Source organism: Mobula birostris, chromosome X (assembly GCF_030028105.1).
Source record: "Mobula birostris isolate sMobBir1 chromosome X, sMobBir1.hap1, whole genome shotgun sequence".
Taxonomy (NCBI): Eukaryota; Metazoa; Chordata; class Chondrichthyes; order Myliobatiformes; family Myliobatidae; genus Mobula; species Mobula birostris.
In genome coordinates this window covers 21,783,511-21,800,816 of record NC_092402.1, presented here as the reverse complement: position 1 = coordinate 21,800,816, position 17,306 = coordinate 21,783,511, and the positions used below count along the sequence as shown (strand labels likewise).

At 42.9% G+C, this 17,306-nt stretch overlaps 1 protein-coding gene across 5 annotated transcripts in view; it reads left to right on the top strand.

Annotated features, from left to right (window-relative positions):
- The window catches only part of LOC140191638 (SH3 and cysteine-rich domain-containing protein 2-like), a 248,317-nt gene that overhangs the window by 150,041 nt on the left and 80,970 nt on the right, over positions 1-17,306 (top strand). For 4 of the 5 annotated variants that reach the window (XR_011883864.1, XM_072249223.1, XM_072249222.1 and 1 more), the window contains exons 5-8: positions 110-222; positions 1,651-1,729; positions 7,252-7,313; positions 8,205-8,261. Coding sequence is in view for 4 of the 5 variants with exons in the window: in XM_072249223.1 (XP_072105324.1) it covers positions 110-222; positions 1,651-1,729; positions 7,252-7,313; positions 8,205-8,261 (311 nt within the window). In the remaining variant the exon portion in view is untranslated. The remainder of the gene's footprint in view (positions 1-109; positions 223-1,650; positions 1,730-7,251; positions 7,314-8,204; positions 8,262-17,306) is intronic. The other variant, XM_072249224.1, reaches the window with a different exon arrangement.

Below are 17,306 nucleotides of genomic sequence, written 5' to 3'. Positions count from 1 at the left end.
TGGCTCGGAGGTGTGCAACTCTCAAGCATCCATAGAAAGTCTGGCATTTGTTCAGAGAAGTATAGAGATTGTTCCAATTTGTATGTCTGTCTGTCTCTCCTGTGTTTAGCCTCAAGCAGTAAAGTGGACCCAGTGTATGAAGCTCTCCGATTTGGGACTTCTCTTGCCCAGATGAGCAGGTCGAGTTTTGGAAGCTTCTCAGAGTCTCCAACAAAGAATTTGGTAAATATGACATATCCGACAATAGTACCTGCATGTTCCCAAAAAGTCACTTTGTAAGTAAGCCCCTGCTCCCAGAGACTCACTTCATTTGTCCTACACTGCTTGGTGCTGTGAGTAGCTTTATTACCACTCCTGATAACACAGGAAGAAAATATAAGATTCCTGTGGCCAATGCTGAGAGACTTGCACCCCTGTTTGCAAATCCATGTTAAGAGATATCCTAATAGAATAAGGAGTTATACATTTAAGATGGAGATGAGGAAGAATTTTCTCTCAAACAGGGTTGTGGGTTCTTGGAAATTTTTACTTCAGAGGCATGAATCATTGAAAATATTCAAGGCAGGACTGGATTTTGGGTCTACAGGCAAATGGGGATGATGATGGCCAAGGAAGAACGTGGTGCTGAGGCCAGGATTGGAGCATCAACTCAGTAGAAAGATGTGACATGGGTTCAGAAGATGTTGAATCGTTGTGGGTTGAGTTAAGAAACTGCAAGGGTAAAAGGACTCTGATGGCGGTTATACAGGCCTCCCCAACAATAGCTGGATGTGGACTGCAGATTACAACAGGAAATAGAAAAGGGGCATCAAAAGGGCAATCTTATAACAGTCATAGGAGATTTTAATATGCAAGTTGATTGGGAAAATCAGGTTGGTAATGGATCTCAAGAGTAAGTTTGCTGAATGCTTACAAGATAGCTTTTTAGAGCAGTTTGTCATTGAGCCTACTAGGGGATCAGCTGTACTGGATTGGGTGTTATGTAATAAACCAGAGGCGATTAGGGAGCTTAAGATAAAAGAACCCTTAGGAGGCAGTGATCACAATATGATTGAGTTCAACTTGAAATTTCATAGGGAGAAAGTAAAGTCTGATGTAGCAGTATTTCAGTGGAGTAAAAGAAATTACAGTGGTATGTGATATTTGATGGCTTTGGGTTTGTACTTGCTGGAATTTAGAAAGATGAGGAGGGATCTCATTGAAACCTTCCGAATATTGAAAGGCCTAGACAGGGTAGATGTGGAAAGAATGTTTCCCATGAATGTTTCCCACTGCCTCAGGATAGAGGGGAGTCCATTTAAAACAGAGATGCGGAGGAATTTCGTTATCTAGAGGGTAGTGAATTTGTGGAATTTATTACCACAGGCGGCTGTGGAGGCCAGGTCATTGGGTGTATTTAAGGCAGAGATTGATAGGTTGTTGATTGGACACGGCATCAAAGATTACGTGGAGAAGGTCTGGAAGTGGGTCTGAGCAGGGAAAAAGGATCAGCTATGATTGAATTGCAGTGCAGACTTGATGGGCCAAATGGCCAAATTCTGCTCCTATGTCTTATGGTGATCTGAATGGATGAGAGAGTGGAGTTGAGAGACTTAACCCTGCTGCTGATCCTTGCATGTTTAGGCTGATGTTTTTTTCCATTGTCCACAGGGTAACAATGGGGACATTGCAGAAGAGCCAGACCTTGGGACGAATTGCTCTGCAGAGAGTGAGAGCCAGAAAGACACCGGTGAGCCAACAGCCAATGAAATACTTTGGTTACTGTTTCAGATGAGCTGAAAACCAGTTTCCATTACTTCCTGTACCCAATAAAGTAGCCACTGAGTATATGTTCATGGTCTTCTGCTACTGTAGCCTATCCACTTCAAGGTTCAACATGTTGTGCATTCAGAGATACCCTCATGCATACCATTGTTGTAACAGATGTTTATTTGAATTAGTGTCTCCTTCCTGTCAGCTTGAACCACTCTGGCCATTCACCCACAGAACTGCCACTCACTGGATGTTTATTTTTGTTTATCACACCATTCTCTGTAAACTTTAGAGATTGTTGTGCATGAAAATCCCAGGAGATCGGTAGTTTCTAAGATACTCAAACCACTCCATCTGGCACCAACAATTATTAGAGGGATAGACATGAAAGAAAAGAAGGTGGGGTAGCATTGCTGCTTAGAGAGGAGATTAATGCAATAGAAAGGAAGGACATTAGCCGGGAGGATGTGGAATCGATATGGGTAGAGCTGCATAACACTAAGGGGCAGAAAACGCTGGCTGGAGTTGTGTACAGGCCACCTAACAGTAGTAGTGAGGTTGGGGATGGCATTAAACAGAAAATTAGAAATGCGTGCAATAAAGGAACAACAGTTATAATGGGTGACTTCAATCTACATATAGATTGGGTGAACCAAATTGATAAGGATGCTGAGGAAGAGGATTTCCTGGAATGTATGCGGGATGGTTTTTTGAACCAACGTGACCAGGAACCAACTAGAGAGCAGGCTATTCTAGACTGGGTGTTGAGCAATGAGGAATGGTTAATTAGCAATCTTGTCGTGAGAGGCCCCTTGGGTAAGAGTGACCATAATATGGTGGAATTCTTCATTAAGATGGAGAGTGACATATTTAATTCAGAAACATAGGTTCTGAACTTAAAGAAGGGTAACTTTGAAGGTATGAGACATGAATTAGCTAAGATAGACTGGCAAATGACACTTAAAGAGTTGACAGTGGATATGCAACGGTAAGCATTTAAAGATCACATGGATGAGCTGCAACAATTGTTCATCTCAGTTTGGCAAAAGAATAAACCAGGGAAGGTAGTGCACCCGTGGCTGACAAGAGAAATTAGGGATAGTATCAATTCCAAAGAAGAAACATACAAATTAGCCAGAAAAAGTGGCTCACCTGAGGACTGGGAGAAACTCAGAGTCCAGCAGAGGAGGACAAAGGGCTTAATTAGGAAAGGGAAAAAAAAGATTATGAGAGAAAACTGGCAGGGAACATAAAAGCTGACTGTAAAAGCTTTTATAGATATGTGAAAAGAAAAAGATTGGTTAAGACAAATGTAGGTCCCCTACAGACAGAAACAGGTGAATTGATCATGGAGAATAAGGACATGGCAGACCAATTGAATAACTACTTTGGTTCTGTCTTCACTAAGGAGGACATAATTAACCTTCTGGAAATAGTAGGGGACCGAGGTTCTAGTGAGATGGAGGGACTGAGGGAAATACATGTTAGTAGGGAAGTGTTGTTAGGTAAATTGAAGGGATTAAAGGCAGATAAATACCCAGGGCCAGATGGTCTGCATCCCACAGTGCTTAAGAAAGTAGCCCAAGAAATAGTGGATGCATTAGTGATAATTTTTCAAAACTTTTAGATTCTGGACTAGTTCCTGAGGATTGGAGGGTGGCTAATGTAACCCTGCTTTTTAAAAAATGAGGGAGAGAGAAACCGGGGAATTATAGACCGGTTAGCCTAACATCGGTGGTGGGGAAAATGCTGGAGTCAGTTATCAAAGATGTGATAACAGCATATTTGGAAAGCAGTGAAATCATCGGACAAAGTCAGCATGGATTTGTGAAAGGAAAATCATGTCTGACAAATCTCAATTGAATTTTTTGAGGATGTAACTAGTAGAGTGGATAGGAGAGAACCAGTGGATGTGGTATACTTGGATTTTCAAAAGGCTTTTGACAAGGTCCCACACAAGAGATTAGTGTGCGAACTTAAAGCACACGGTATTGGGGGTAAGGTATTGATGTGGATAGCGAATTGGTTGGCAGACAGAAAGCAAAGAGTGGGAATAAATGGGACCTTTTCAGAATGGCAGGCGGTGACTAGTGGGGTACCGCAAGGCTCAGTGCTGGGACCCCAGTTGTTTACAATATATATTAATGACTTAGATGAGGGAATTAAATGCAGCATCTCCAAGTTTGCGGATGACATGAAGCTGGGTGGCAGTGTTAGTTGTGAGGAGGATGCTAAGCGGATGCAGGGTGACTTGGATAGGTTAGGTAAATGGGCAAATTCAAGGCAGATGCAATTTAATGTGGATAAATGTGAAGTTATCCACTTTGGTGGCAAAAATAGGAAAACAGATTATTATCTGAATGGTGGCCGATTAGGAAAAGGGGAGGTGCAACGAGACCTGGATGTCATTATACACCAGACATTGAAAGTGGGCATGCAGGTACAGCAGGCGGCGAAAAAGGCGACTGGTATGCTGGCATTCATAGCAAGAGGGTTCGAGTACAGGAGCAGGGGGGTACTACTGCAGTTGTACAAGGCCTTGGTGAGACCACACCTGGAGTATTGTGTGCAGTTTTGGTCCCCTAATCTGAGGAAGGACATTCCTGCCATAGAGAGAGTACAAAGAAGGTTCACCAGATTGATTCCTGGGATGGCAGGACTTTCATATGATGAAAGACTGGATCAACTAGGCTTATACTCTCTGGAATTTAGAAGATTGAGGGGGGATCTTATTGAAATGTATAAAATCCGAAAGGGATTGGACAGGCTGGATGCAGGAAGATTGTTCCCGATGTTGGGGAAGTCCAGAGCGAGGAGTCACAGTTTGAGGATAAAGGGGAAGCCTTTTAGGACTGAGATTAGGAAAAACTTCTTCACACAGAGAGTGGTGAATCTGTGGAATTCTCTGCCACAGGAAACAATTGAGGCCAGTTCATTGGCTATATTTAAGAGGGAGTTAGATATGGCCCTTGTGGCTAAAGGGATCGGGGGTATGGAGGGAAGGCTGGTACAGGGTTCTGAGTTGGATGATCAGCCATGATCATACTGAATGGTGGTGCAGGCTCGAAGGGCCGAATGGCCTACTCCTGCACCTAATTTCTATGTTTCTATTCCACGGTCAGTCACTTAAATCTCATTTCTTCCCCATTCTAAAGGTTGGTCTGAGCAACAATTGAACATCTTGACCATGTCTGTGTCATTTTATGCACTGAGTTGCTGCCACATGATTAGCTGATTGGACATTTGCATTAATGAGCAACTGTACAGGAGTACCTCAAAGAGTGGCCACTCAGTATAAAGTCATAGAGCACTTCAGAACAGAAATAGCCCTACAGCCTATCTAGTCTGTGCCAAGTCTACCATCTATAAATTTGCTGATGATACAACCAATGTTGGTAGAATCTCAGATGGTGACAAGAGGGCGCACAGGAGTGAGATAGGCCAACTAGCGAAGTGGTGTCACAGAAACAACCTGGTACTCAACGTCAGTAAGATGAAAGAGCTTATTGTGGATTTGTGGATTTCAGGAAGGATAAGACGAAGGAACACATACCGATCCTCATAGAGGGGTCAGAAGTAGAGAGAGTGAGCAGTTTCAAGTTCCTGGGTGTCAAGATCTCTGAGGACTTAACCTGGTCCCAACATATTGACGCAGCTATAAAGAAGGCAAGACAGTGACTATACTTGAAGAGATTTGGTTTATCAACAAATGCACTCAAAAACCTCTATAGATTTACCGTGGAGAGCATTCTGACAGGCTGTATCACTGTCTGGTATGGGGGTGGGGTGGTGGCTACTGCACAGGACCAGGAGAAGCTGCAGAGGGTTGTAAATTTAGTCAGTGCCATCTTGGGTTCTAGCCTACAAAGTACTCAGGACATCTTCAAGGAGCGGTGTCTCAGAAAGGCAGCATCCATTATTAAGGACCTCCAGCACCCAGGGCATGCCCTTTTCTCACTGTTACCATCAGGTAGCGTGTACAGAAGCCTGAAGGCACAACTCAGTGATTCAGGAACAGCTTCTTCCCCTCTGCCATCCAATTCCTAAATGGACATTGAACCCATGAACACTACCTCACTTTTTTAATATATTATTTCTGTTTTTGCACGATTTTAATCTATTCAATATACGTATACTATAATTGATTTATTTATTATTATTATTATTCTCTTCTATATTATGTATTGCATTGAACTAACAAATTTCACGACACATGCCAGTGATAATAAACCTGATTCTGATTCCCATCATCCACACCTGGGCCATCGCCCTCCCAATCACTGAGGAAATGGAGGGATGGGTGAGTAAAGTTGCTGATGGCATAAAGGTTGGGAGGTTAAGAAGGCATACGGTGCATTGGCCATCATCAATCGTGGGATTGAGTTCAAGAGCTGAGAGGTAATGTTGCAGCTATATAGGACCCTGGTCAGACCTCACTGGGAGTACTGTACTCACTTTTGGTCACCTCACTACTAGAAGGATATGGAAAGCATAGAAAGGGTGCAGAGGAGATTTACAAGGATGTTGCCTCGATTGGGGAGCATGCCTTATGAGCATAGGTTGGGTGAACTCGGCCATTTCTCCTTGAAGCAACGGAGGATGAGAGGTGACCTGATAGAGGTGTATAAGTTGATGAGAGGCATTGATCGTGTGGATAGTCAGATGCTTTTTCCCCAGGGCTGTAATGGCTAACACGAGAGGGCACAGTTTTAAGGTGCTTAGAAGCAGGTACAGAAGAGATGTCAGGGGTAAGTTTTTTATACAGAGAGTGGTGAGTACGTGGAATGGGCTGCTGGCAACAGTGGTGGAGGCAGATCTGATAGGGTCTTTTAAGAGGTTCTTGGATGGGTACATGGAGCTCAGAAAAATAGAAGGCTATGGGTAACCCTAGGTAATTTCTAAAGTACATGATTGGCAGAGCATTATGGGTTGAAGGGCCTGTATTGTGCTGTAGGTTTTCTATGTTTCTATATACTTATCCAAACTCCTTTTCAATGCTGAAATTGATTCCACGTCCACCACTTCTACTGGCAGCTTGTTTTACACTCTCACCACCTTCTCAGTGAAGAAGTTCCCCTCAGGTTCCCCTTAAACATTCCACATTTCACCTTTACACTCTAGCTGTAGAGTAACCAAGCTTTCATACCAGCTAGGATACAATGGTAGTGTCACTTCTTTTACTTACTTTTAACGGAGCTATGAATATTGGGTGGGATACTGGAATACACTCCTTCTCCTGTTTTCCAAAACTATAATCGGATCATAAAGTTACAGTTTAATATCTCTATACCATTATGACGTTGTAGCCCTCCCTCTCTACTGTACTGGTCTCACTAGAATTTTGAGTTCGCATTATCCAAGTAACAGTGCTGCTTCCTGCATGTGAGATGTCAGTAATCCTGTTGGATAGGTGATTAAATAATATGAAAAGTTTCACCTTAATCTGATGTTCTTTCTCCCTGCTAACATCACTTTTATTTTTCTTCTCTCTCCCTAAAGAGCCCGTGGGGAATGGAACAATTGAAACAGGAGATAAAAAGGAAAGCTCTGTGTCCATTCAGGTAAACCCAATTAGCATCGAAACTTGGAGAGTGTTAGATGTGTGGGTGGAAGAGTGGACTGAATAACATCACCCTGAGATTGTAATTAAAATCGTAGAAATTGCTAAGTCAGAGGGAGTGTATTGGACCCATGGCATCAATGCTGGTTCTATAAAGCCATAAGACAGAGGAGCAGAATTAGGCCGCTCGGTCCATCGGTTCTGCTCTAACATTCCATTATGACTGATTTATTATTCCTCTCAACCCCATTCTCCTGTCTTCTGCCCGTAACCATTGATATCCTTACTAATCAAGAAGTTATCAACCTCCGCTTTAAATATACCCAGTGATTTGTCCTCCACAGCCATCCCTGTGGCAATGAATTCCAGTACCCAGTTGGTAAAGAAATGCTTCCTCAAATCTGTTCTAAAGGGACGACACTTTATTTTGCGGTTCGGTCCTCTGGTTCTAGCTTCTCCACTACTCTCCACGTCTACTTTATCCCTTTAATATTTGGTGAGATTTCCCCCACCATCCTTCTAAGCTCCAGTGAGTACAGGATGAGAGCCATCAAACACTCATCATAATTACCATTTCATCCCTGTGTCATTCTTGTACAGTATGAGAGGTATAGATTGGGTAGAGAGCCATATATGTCTTCCCAGAGGTGGCATACAGCAATACAGCACTGTGCAAAAGTCATATGTGTGTGTGTGTGTGTGTGTGTGTGTGTGTGTGTGTGTATACACACACAGTGGCATGCAAAAGGTTGGGCACTCGGTCAAAATTTCTGTTACTGTGAATAGCTAAGCAAGTAAAAGATGAGCTGATTTCCAAAAGGCATAAAGTTAAAGATGACACATTTCTTTAATATTTTAAGCAAGAAAACGTTTTTATTTCCATCTTTTACAGTTTCAAAATAACAAAAAAGGAAAAGGGCCTGAAGCAAAAGTTTGGGCACCCTGCATGGTCAGTACTTAGTAACGCCCCCTTTGGCAAGTATCATAACTTGTAAATGCTTTTTATAGCCAGCTAAGAGTCTTTCAATTCTTGTTTTGGGGGATTTTCACCCACTCTTCCTTGCAAAAGGCTTCTAGTTCTGTGAGATTCTTGGGCTGTCTTGCATGCACTGCTCCTTTGAGGTCTATCCACAGATTTTCAATGATGTTTAGGTTGGGGGACTGTGAGGGCCATGGCAAAACCTTCAGCTTGCGCCTCTTGAGGTAGACTATTGTGGATTTTGAGGTACGTTTAGGTTCATTATCCTGTTGTAGAAGCCATCCTCTTTTCATCTTCAGCTTTTTTATAGACGGTGCTTCCAGAATTTGCTGGTATTTAATTGAATTCATTCTTCCCTCTACCAGTAAATGTTCCCCATGCTACTGGCTGCAACACAAGCCCAAAGCATGATCGATCCACCCCCATGCTTAACAGTTGGAGAGGTGTTCTTTTCATGAAATTCTGCACCCTTTTTTCTCCAAACATACCTTTACTCATTGCGGCCAAAAAGTTCTATTCAAAAGGTCCAAAGGGACATCTAAACAAGCCTGATGCATTTTGGAAACAAGTCCTGTGGACTGATGAAGTTAAAATAGAACTTGATGTATATATACATACACACGTATATGTGTGTGTGTATGTATGTGTGTGTGTATGTGTATATATATATATAGATCTAGCGTGCCTTTGACTTTTGCACAATACTGTATTTGTCAATGTGGAATGGAGAGCGAGTTTGTAAATCTGGCGTGAGCAAAGAATGTTTGAAATGATGAGGGTGGAACACTGCAGGAGGGGTGTGGGACAGGTGGCAGAGAAAGAGTGCCAGGGGTGGGGCTTGGCGGTGCAAGTGCAGACACACCCGGCCTTGAGATACCAGGCAAGATTATTTGATTCCAAACAATCGGCTTATTGATCATTACAGAATGTCTCTTTGCCTCCCGCTCTCTCCCCTCTCCCTCTCCCTTCCCCTTTTCCCAACCATGATTCCCCTCTCACGAAGGGTCTCGGCCTGAAACGTTGACTGTACCTCTTCCTAGAGATGCTGCCTGGCCTGCTGCGTTCACCAGCAACTTTGATGTGTGCTGCTTGTTATTTTCCTTCCTGCCCCAGTGTTTATCAACCAGCTTTTAAAGGCATTAAGGTTTTCTGCCTCCACTACCCATTTGGTAATGAGACTTCGACTTGCAATGAAAACAATAAAAATCTGGAATTACTTATCAGGTCAGGTGACATCAAACCACATCTCCATCTGGGTGTCTCCTTTATTAACCAACATCACTGAGGACATGCCCTCTTTGCATTGCTACCATCAGGGGAGAGAGGAGGTACAGGAGACTAAAGACACACACTCAGTGTTTTAGGAACAGCTTCTTCCTCTTCAAATCAGATTTTTGAATGGCCCATGAATCCATGAACACTACCCTTACTGTTTTGTTCTCTTTTTACGCTACTTAATTATTTTCAGTATACATCTCTTAAAAGGAGGATGGAGGAGACTTGAAAGAGATGTACAAGATGATAAGACCCTAGATCGAGTAGATGGCCAGAGATTTTTTTCCAGGGTGGAAATGGCTAATACGAGGGGACCTAATTTCAAGGCGATTGGTGAAAAGTAAAAGGGTGATGTCAGAGGTAAGTTCTTTACATAAAGAGTGATGGGTGTGTGGAACCCATGTGTGATGGTAGAGGCAGATACATTAGGGACATTTAAGAAACTCTTAGATCGGCATATGGATGATAGTAAAATGGAGGGCTATGTGGGAAGGATGGGTTAAATTGATCTTACAGTAGGTTAAAAGATCAGCACAACATTGTGAGCCAAAGGACCTGTAGTGTGCTGTACTGTTTATGTTCTTATTGTAACTTATTTCATTATGTATTGCACTGTACTACTGCTACAAAACGACAAATTTCACTGCATAAGTCATTGACAATAAACTTGTTTCTGATTATGAAAAATAACTCAATTTCCCCTCAAATCCCTTCACCAATAAGTTGACCCCTGGTCATTCACCCCTAAGAGAGGTGGGCCGTTCCTAACCATTCTACCAAAGCAATCAAGGGTGCAGTCTGTGTTGTCATGGTTGCAGTCGGGTTTACTCTGACTCTTAGCAAAGTCATGTGATTAATTGTAACACACAAAGTTTCATTAGGCCATGACAACCGAAAGGGTTACGACCAGCTTTGTATAATATGACCATTCTTGACAGTTGAGGGCATTTTTCCAGCAATTATTTTGCCAGCAGTGAAAACATAAATGAGGTCATTAACTGTTTGCTGCTGAACATATTGGTAATATCTTTTCATCTTCCTTCTAATTAGAGCAGCACACTCTAATGGAGGCCTGATGTGATCTGTCCAAGGGACAATTTGCTTGCAATCAAAGTAATAGCCAATGAATTTTGTTTGGATCTTTCAGTTTCTTGTTTACAAACTCCAAAATTAGCTGAGCAGCAAGTGTCATGATGATTTTCATGGGCTGGAATTTTTTTTTTATCCCCTTAGATTTGCACCCAGAATTTATCGCTCTGCAAACTGCCAGGAGTGCTGGTAGGTAACAGAGCAATGAAGGGCAATGAGGCACCTGGGAACAGTAGGAACCATTAAGAAATAGTACAGGAATTAAGTTGGACTTGCAGACAGGGGAAAAAGAAGGCAGGCTGTATAAGAATAGAAACATAGAAAACCTATAGCACAATACTGTGTGGAACATGTAGTTTCTTTCAAAATTACCCAGGGTTACCCATAGCACTCTATTTTTCTAAAGCTCCATGTACCTTTCCAGGAGTCTCTTCAAAGACCCTTTCCTATCTGCCTCCACCACTGTCGCCGGCAGCCCATTCCACGCACTCACCACTCTCTGCACAAAAAAACTTACCCCTGACATCTCCTCTGTGTCTACTTCCAAGCACCTTAAAACTGTGCCCTCTCGTGCTAGCCATTTCAACCCTGGGAAAAAGCCTCTGACTATCCACACGATCAATGCCTCTCATCATCTTGTACACCTCTATCAGGTCACCTCTCATCCTCCATCGCTCAAAGGAGCAAAGGCAGAGTTCACTCAGCCTATTCTCATAAGGCATGCTCCCCAATCCAGGCAACATCCTTGTAAGTCTCCTCTGCACCCTTTCTATGGTTTCCCCATCCTTCCTGTAGTGAGATGATCAGAACTGAGAACAGTACTTAAGTGGGGTCTGACCAGGGTTGTACACAGCTTCAATATTACATCTCGGCTCTTAAACTCAATCCCACGGTTGATGAAGGCCAATGCACCGTATGCCTTCTTAACCATGCAGTCAACCTACACAGCAGCTTTGAGTGTCCTACGGACTCGGACCCCAAGATCCCTCTGATCCTCCACACCATTAATACTGTATTCTGCCTTCATACTTGACCTACCAAAATTAACCACCTCACACTTACCTGGGTTGAACTCTATCTGACACTTCTCAGCCCAGTTTTGCAGCCTATCAATGTCGTGCTGTAACCTCTGACAGCCCTCCACACTATCCACAACACCCCCAACCTTTGTGTCTTCAGCAAATTTACTAACCCATCCCTCCACCTCCTCATCCAGGTCATTTATAAAAATCATGAAGAGGAGGGGTCCCAGAACAGATCCCTGAGACACTCCACTGGTCACTGGCCTCCATGCAGAATATGACCCGTCTACAACCACATTTTGCCTTCTGTGATCAAGCCAATTCTGAATCCACAAAGCAAGGTCCTGTTGGATCTCATGCCTCCTTACTTTCTCAATAAGCCTTGCATGGGGTACCTTATCAAATGCCTTGCTGAAATCCATAAACACTACATCTTCTGCTCTACCTTCATCAATGTATTTAGTCACATCCTCAAAAAATTCAATCAGGCTAGTAAGGCACAACCTGCCTTTGACAAAGCCATGCTGACTGTTCCTCATCATATTATGCCTCTCAAAATGTTCATAAATCCTGCCTCTCAGGATCTTCTCCATCAACTTACCAACTACTGAAGTAAGACTCGCTGGTCTATAATTTCCTGGGCTATCTCTACTCCCTTTCTTGAATATGGGAACAACCTCTACAACCCACCAATCCTCCAGAACCTCAATGCCAGAGGCTCAGCAATGTCCTCCCTCGCCTCCTATATAGTATACCCCTACCTGGGGTATACCTCATCTGGTCCCAGTGACTTATTCAACTTAATGCTTTCCAAAAGCTCCCACACATTCTCTTTCTTAATGTCTGTATGCTTAAGCTTTTCAATCTGCTGTAAGTCATCCCTACAATCACCAAGATCCTTTTCCATAGTGAATACTGAAGCAAAGTATTCATTAAGTACCTCCACTATCTCCTCGGGTTCCAGAGACACTTTTCCACTGTCACACTTGATTGGTCCTATTCTCTTGCATCTTATCCTCTTGCTCTTCACCTACTTGTAGAATGTCTTGGGGTTTTCCTCAATCCTGCTCGCTGACCTTCTCATGGTCACTTCTGGCTCACCTAATTTCATTCTTAAGCTCTTTCATGCTAGCTTTATAATTTTCTCGATCTCTGTTATTACCTAGTTTTTTGAACTTTTCGTAACCTTTTCTTCTTTACTAGATTTTCAACAGCCTTTGTACACCATGATTCCTGTACCCTACCATCCTTTCCCTGTCTCATTGGAATGTACCTATGCAGAATGCCACGCAAATATCCCCTGAACATTTGCCACATTTCTGCCATACATTTCCCTGCCAACAACTGTTCCCAATTTATGCTTCCAAGTTCCTGCTTGATAGCTTCATATTTCCCCTTACTCCAATTAAATGCTTTCCTAACTTGTCTGTTCTTATCCCTCTGCAATGCTATGGTAAAGGATATCTCCAAGCTGCTCTCCCGCTGAGAGACCTGACACCTGGCCAGGTTCATTTCCCAATACCAGATCAAGTACAGCCTCTCCTCTTGTTGGCTTATCACATATTGTGTCAGGAAACCTTCCTGAACACACTTAACAAACTCCACCCCATCTAAACCCCTTGCTCTAGGGAGATGCCAATCAATATTGGGGAAATTAAAAGCTCCCACCACAACAACGCTGTTATTATTGCATCTTTCCAGAATCTGTCTCTCTATCTGCTCCTCGATGTCCCTGTTACTATTGGGTGGTCTATAAAAAACACCCACTGGAGTTATTGACCCCTTCCCCTTCTGAGTGTATCCCTTTTCTATCACCTGCCTATCCTCCCTCTCACACTGTCTGCAAGCTTCCTTGATTTGTGAGCCAACCGCCTCCTCCTCTGTCTCTTCAGTTCGGTTCCCATCCCCCAGTGATTCTAGTTTAAACTCTCCCTAATAGCCTTAGCAAACCTTTCCGCCAAGATATTTGTCCCCCTTGGATTCAAGTGCAACCCGTCCTTTTTGTACAGGTCACTCCTGCCCCAAAAGAGGTCCCAAAGATCCAGCAATCTGAATCCGTGCCCTGCTCCAATCCCTCAGAATGCGAGAAGAAGAAATTTAAGACAAAGAAAGCACAGGCTATTAAAAGAGATAAATAAGGCTGCACACACTAACATGTAATACCATGCAAGCATAATGATTGTGAACCATCGACGTGGTTGATCATCAGCAGCCTGTTTCCCCGTAAGAAATGTCAAACACTGCAAGTGAGACAAGTGCTATACCTGGTCCTACACATCAAAGTTCAAAGCAACACACATCAAAGTTGCTGGTGAACGCAGTAGGCCAGGCAGCATCTCTAGGAAGAGGTGCAGTCGACGTTTCAGGCCGAAACCCTTCGTCAGGACTAACTGAACGAAGGGTGAGTAAGGGATTTGAAAGTTCAAAGTATATTTATTATTAAGCTATATACATGTCACCATATACAACTCTTTGATTAGTTTTCTTACAGGAAAATAAAGAAATACAATATAGCTTATGAAAAACTATACATAACATCAAAAGGATTACAAAGGAGAACATTGGTCCTCCAGAAGATCAGAATGGTAATCGATGTGTGGAGCCAAAACAGATAGGGAGATCTGAAATGAATTTTTTGTATTTGTATTTCCTTGGGACACTGATACAGAGTCTATAGATGTAAGGCAAAGTAGCATCAACTTCATGGACCCTGCACAGACTTCAGAGAAGGAGGTGCTTGCTATCCTGAGACAAATCCCCAGGGCCTGTCAAGGTTCCCTCAGACCCTACAGGAGGCAAGTGCATAATTTGCCAGGGCCCCCAGCAGAGATATTTAAAGTATTCTTAGTGACAGGAGAGGTACCAGAGAATTGGAGGATAGCCAATGTTGTTCTGCTGTTTAAGAAAGGCTCTAAATAGAAACTAGGAAATTATAGGCCAGTGAGTGGGAGATCAGTTGTGGGAAAGTTATTGGAAGGTATGCTAAGGGACCGGATATACAGTGGCATGCAAAGGTTTAGGCACCCCTGGTCAGAATATCTCTTGCTGTGATTAGCTAAGCGGGTAAAAGATTACCTGACTTCCAAAAGGCATAAAGATAAGTTGACACATTTCTTTAATATTTTAAACAAGATTACTTTTTTATTTCCATCTTTTACAGTTTCGAAATAACAAAAAAGGAAAAGGGCCTGAAGCAAAAGTTTGGGCACCTTGCGTAGTCAGTACTTAGTAACACCCCCTTTGGCAAGTATCACAGCTTGTAAATGCTTTCTGTGGCTAGCTAAGAGTCTTTCAATTCTTGTTTTGGGGGATTTTCACCCATTCTTCCTTGCAAAAGGCTTCTAGTTCTGTGAGATTCTTGGGCTGTCTTGCATGCACTGCTCTTTTGAGGTCTATCTACAGATCTTCGATGATGTTTAGGTCAGGGGACTGTGAGGGCCATGGCAAAACCTTCAGCTTGCACCTCTTGAGGTAGCCCATTGTGGATCTTGAGGTGTGTTTAGGTTCATTATCCTGTTGTAGAAGCCATCCTCTTTTCACCTTCAGCTTTTTTACAGTGTGTGTGAAGTTTGCTTCCAGAATTTGCTGGTAGTTAATTGAATTCACTCTTTCCTCCACCAGTGAAATGTTCCCTGTGCCACTAGCTGCAACACAAGCCCAAAGCATGATCAATCCACCCCATGCTTAATAGTTGGAGAGATATTCTTTTCATGAAATTCTGCACCCTTTTTTCTCCAAACATACATTTGCTCATTGCAGCCAAAAAGTTCTATTTTAATTTCATCAATCCACAGGAATTGTTTCCAAAATGTATCAGGCTTGTTTAGGTGTTCCTTTGCAAACTTCTGATGCTGAATTTTGTGGTGAGGATGCAGGAAAGGTTTTCTTCTGATGACTTTTCCATGAAGGTCATATTTGTGCAGGTGTCGCTGCACAGTAGAACAGTGCACCACCACTCCAGAGTCTGCTAAGTCTTCCTGAAGGTCTTTTGCAGTCAAACGGGGGATTTGATTTGCCTTTCTAGCAATCCTATGAGCAGTTCTTTCAGAAGGTTTTCTTGGTCTTCCAGACCTCAACTTGACCTCCACCCTTCCTGTTAACTGCCATTTCTTAATTACATTATGAACTGAGGAAACAGCCACCTGAAAACACTTTGCTATCTTCTTATAGCCTTCTCCTGCTTTGTGGGCATCATTTATTTTAATTTTCAGAGTGTTATACAGCTGCTTAGAGTAACCCATGGCTGCTGATTGTTGGGACAAGGCTTGAGGAGTTGATATTTATAAAGCTTTGAAATTTGCATCACCTGGCCTTTCCTAATGATGACTGTGAACAAGCCATAGCCCTAACAAGCTAATTAAGGTCTGAGACCTTGGTAAAGGTTATCTGAGAGCCCAAATCTCTTGGGCTGCCCAAACTTTTGCATGGTGCTCCTTTCCTTTTTTCACTCTAAAATTGTACAAAACAAAAATAATACACTAATCTTGCTTAAAATATTGAAAAGGATGTTTCGTCTTTAACTTTATGACTTTTGGAGATCAGTTCATCTTCTATTCACTTAACTATTCACAGTAACAGAAATTTTGACCAGGGGTTCCCAAACTTTTGCATGCCACTGTATAAGTATTTGCATAGACATGGACTGATTAAGGATAGTCAGCATGACTTCATGAGTGGTAGGTTGTGTCTGACCAATCTTATAGTTTTCCAAGGATGTTACCAGGAAGGTAGATGAAAACAAGGCAGTGGATGTTGCCTACATGGACTTTAGCAAGGCATTTGACAAGCTACCACATGGCAGTTTGGTCAAGAAGTTTCAGTCACTTGGCATTCAAGATGAGGTAGTAAATTGGATTAGACATTGGCTTTGTGGGAGAAACCAGAGAGTGGTAGTAGATAGCTACCTCTCTGACTGGAGGCCTGTGACTACTGGTGTGCTGCAGGGATCAGTGCTGGGTCCTGGTGTCAGGGAAGTGAGGTAGGTGCAGTGAAAATTATGACTGAGAAGGTGCTTAGGAAGCTTCATGGTCTGAGGGTAGATAAATCTCCAGGGCCTGATGGAATACACCCTTGGGTTCTGAAGGAGTAACTGGAAAGATTGTGGAGGCAGTAACAATGATCTTTCAAGAATCGATAGATTCTGGCATTGTACTAGATGACTGGAAAATTGCAAATGTTACTCTGCTATTTAAGAAGGGTGGGAGGCAGCAGAAAGGAAACTAGAGACCTGTTAACCTGACATCAGTGGTTGGGAAGTTGTTGGAATCGATTGTTAGGGATGAAATTATGGAGTACCTGGAGGCACATGACAAGATAGGCCAAAGCCAGCATGGTTTCCTGGAAGGAAAATCCTGCCTGACTAACCTACTGCAATTTTTTGAGGAAACTACAATCAGGGTAGACAAAGAAGATGTAGTAGACGTGGTGTACTTGGAATTTCAGAAGGCCTTTCAGCAGCACATGAGGCTGCTTAGCAAGATAAGAGCCCATGGAATTACAGGGGAGTTACTAGCACTGGTGAAGCATTGGCTGGTCGGCAGAAAGCAGAGAGTGTCAATAAAGAGAACCTATTCTAGCTGGCTGCCGGTTACCAGTGGAGTTCCACAGGGGTCGGTGTTGGGACCGCTGC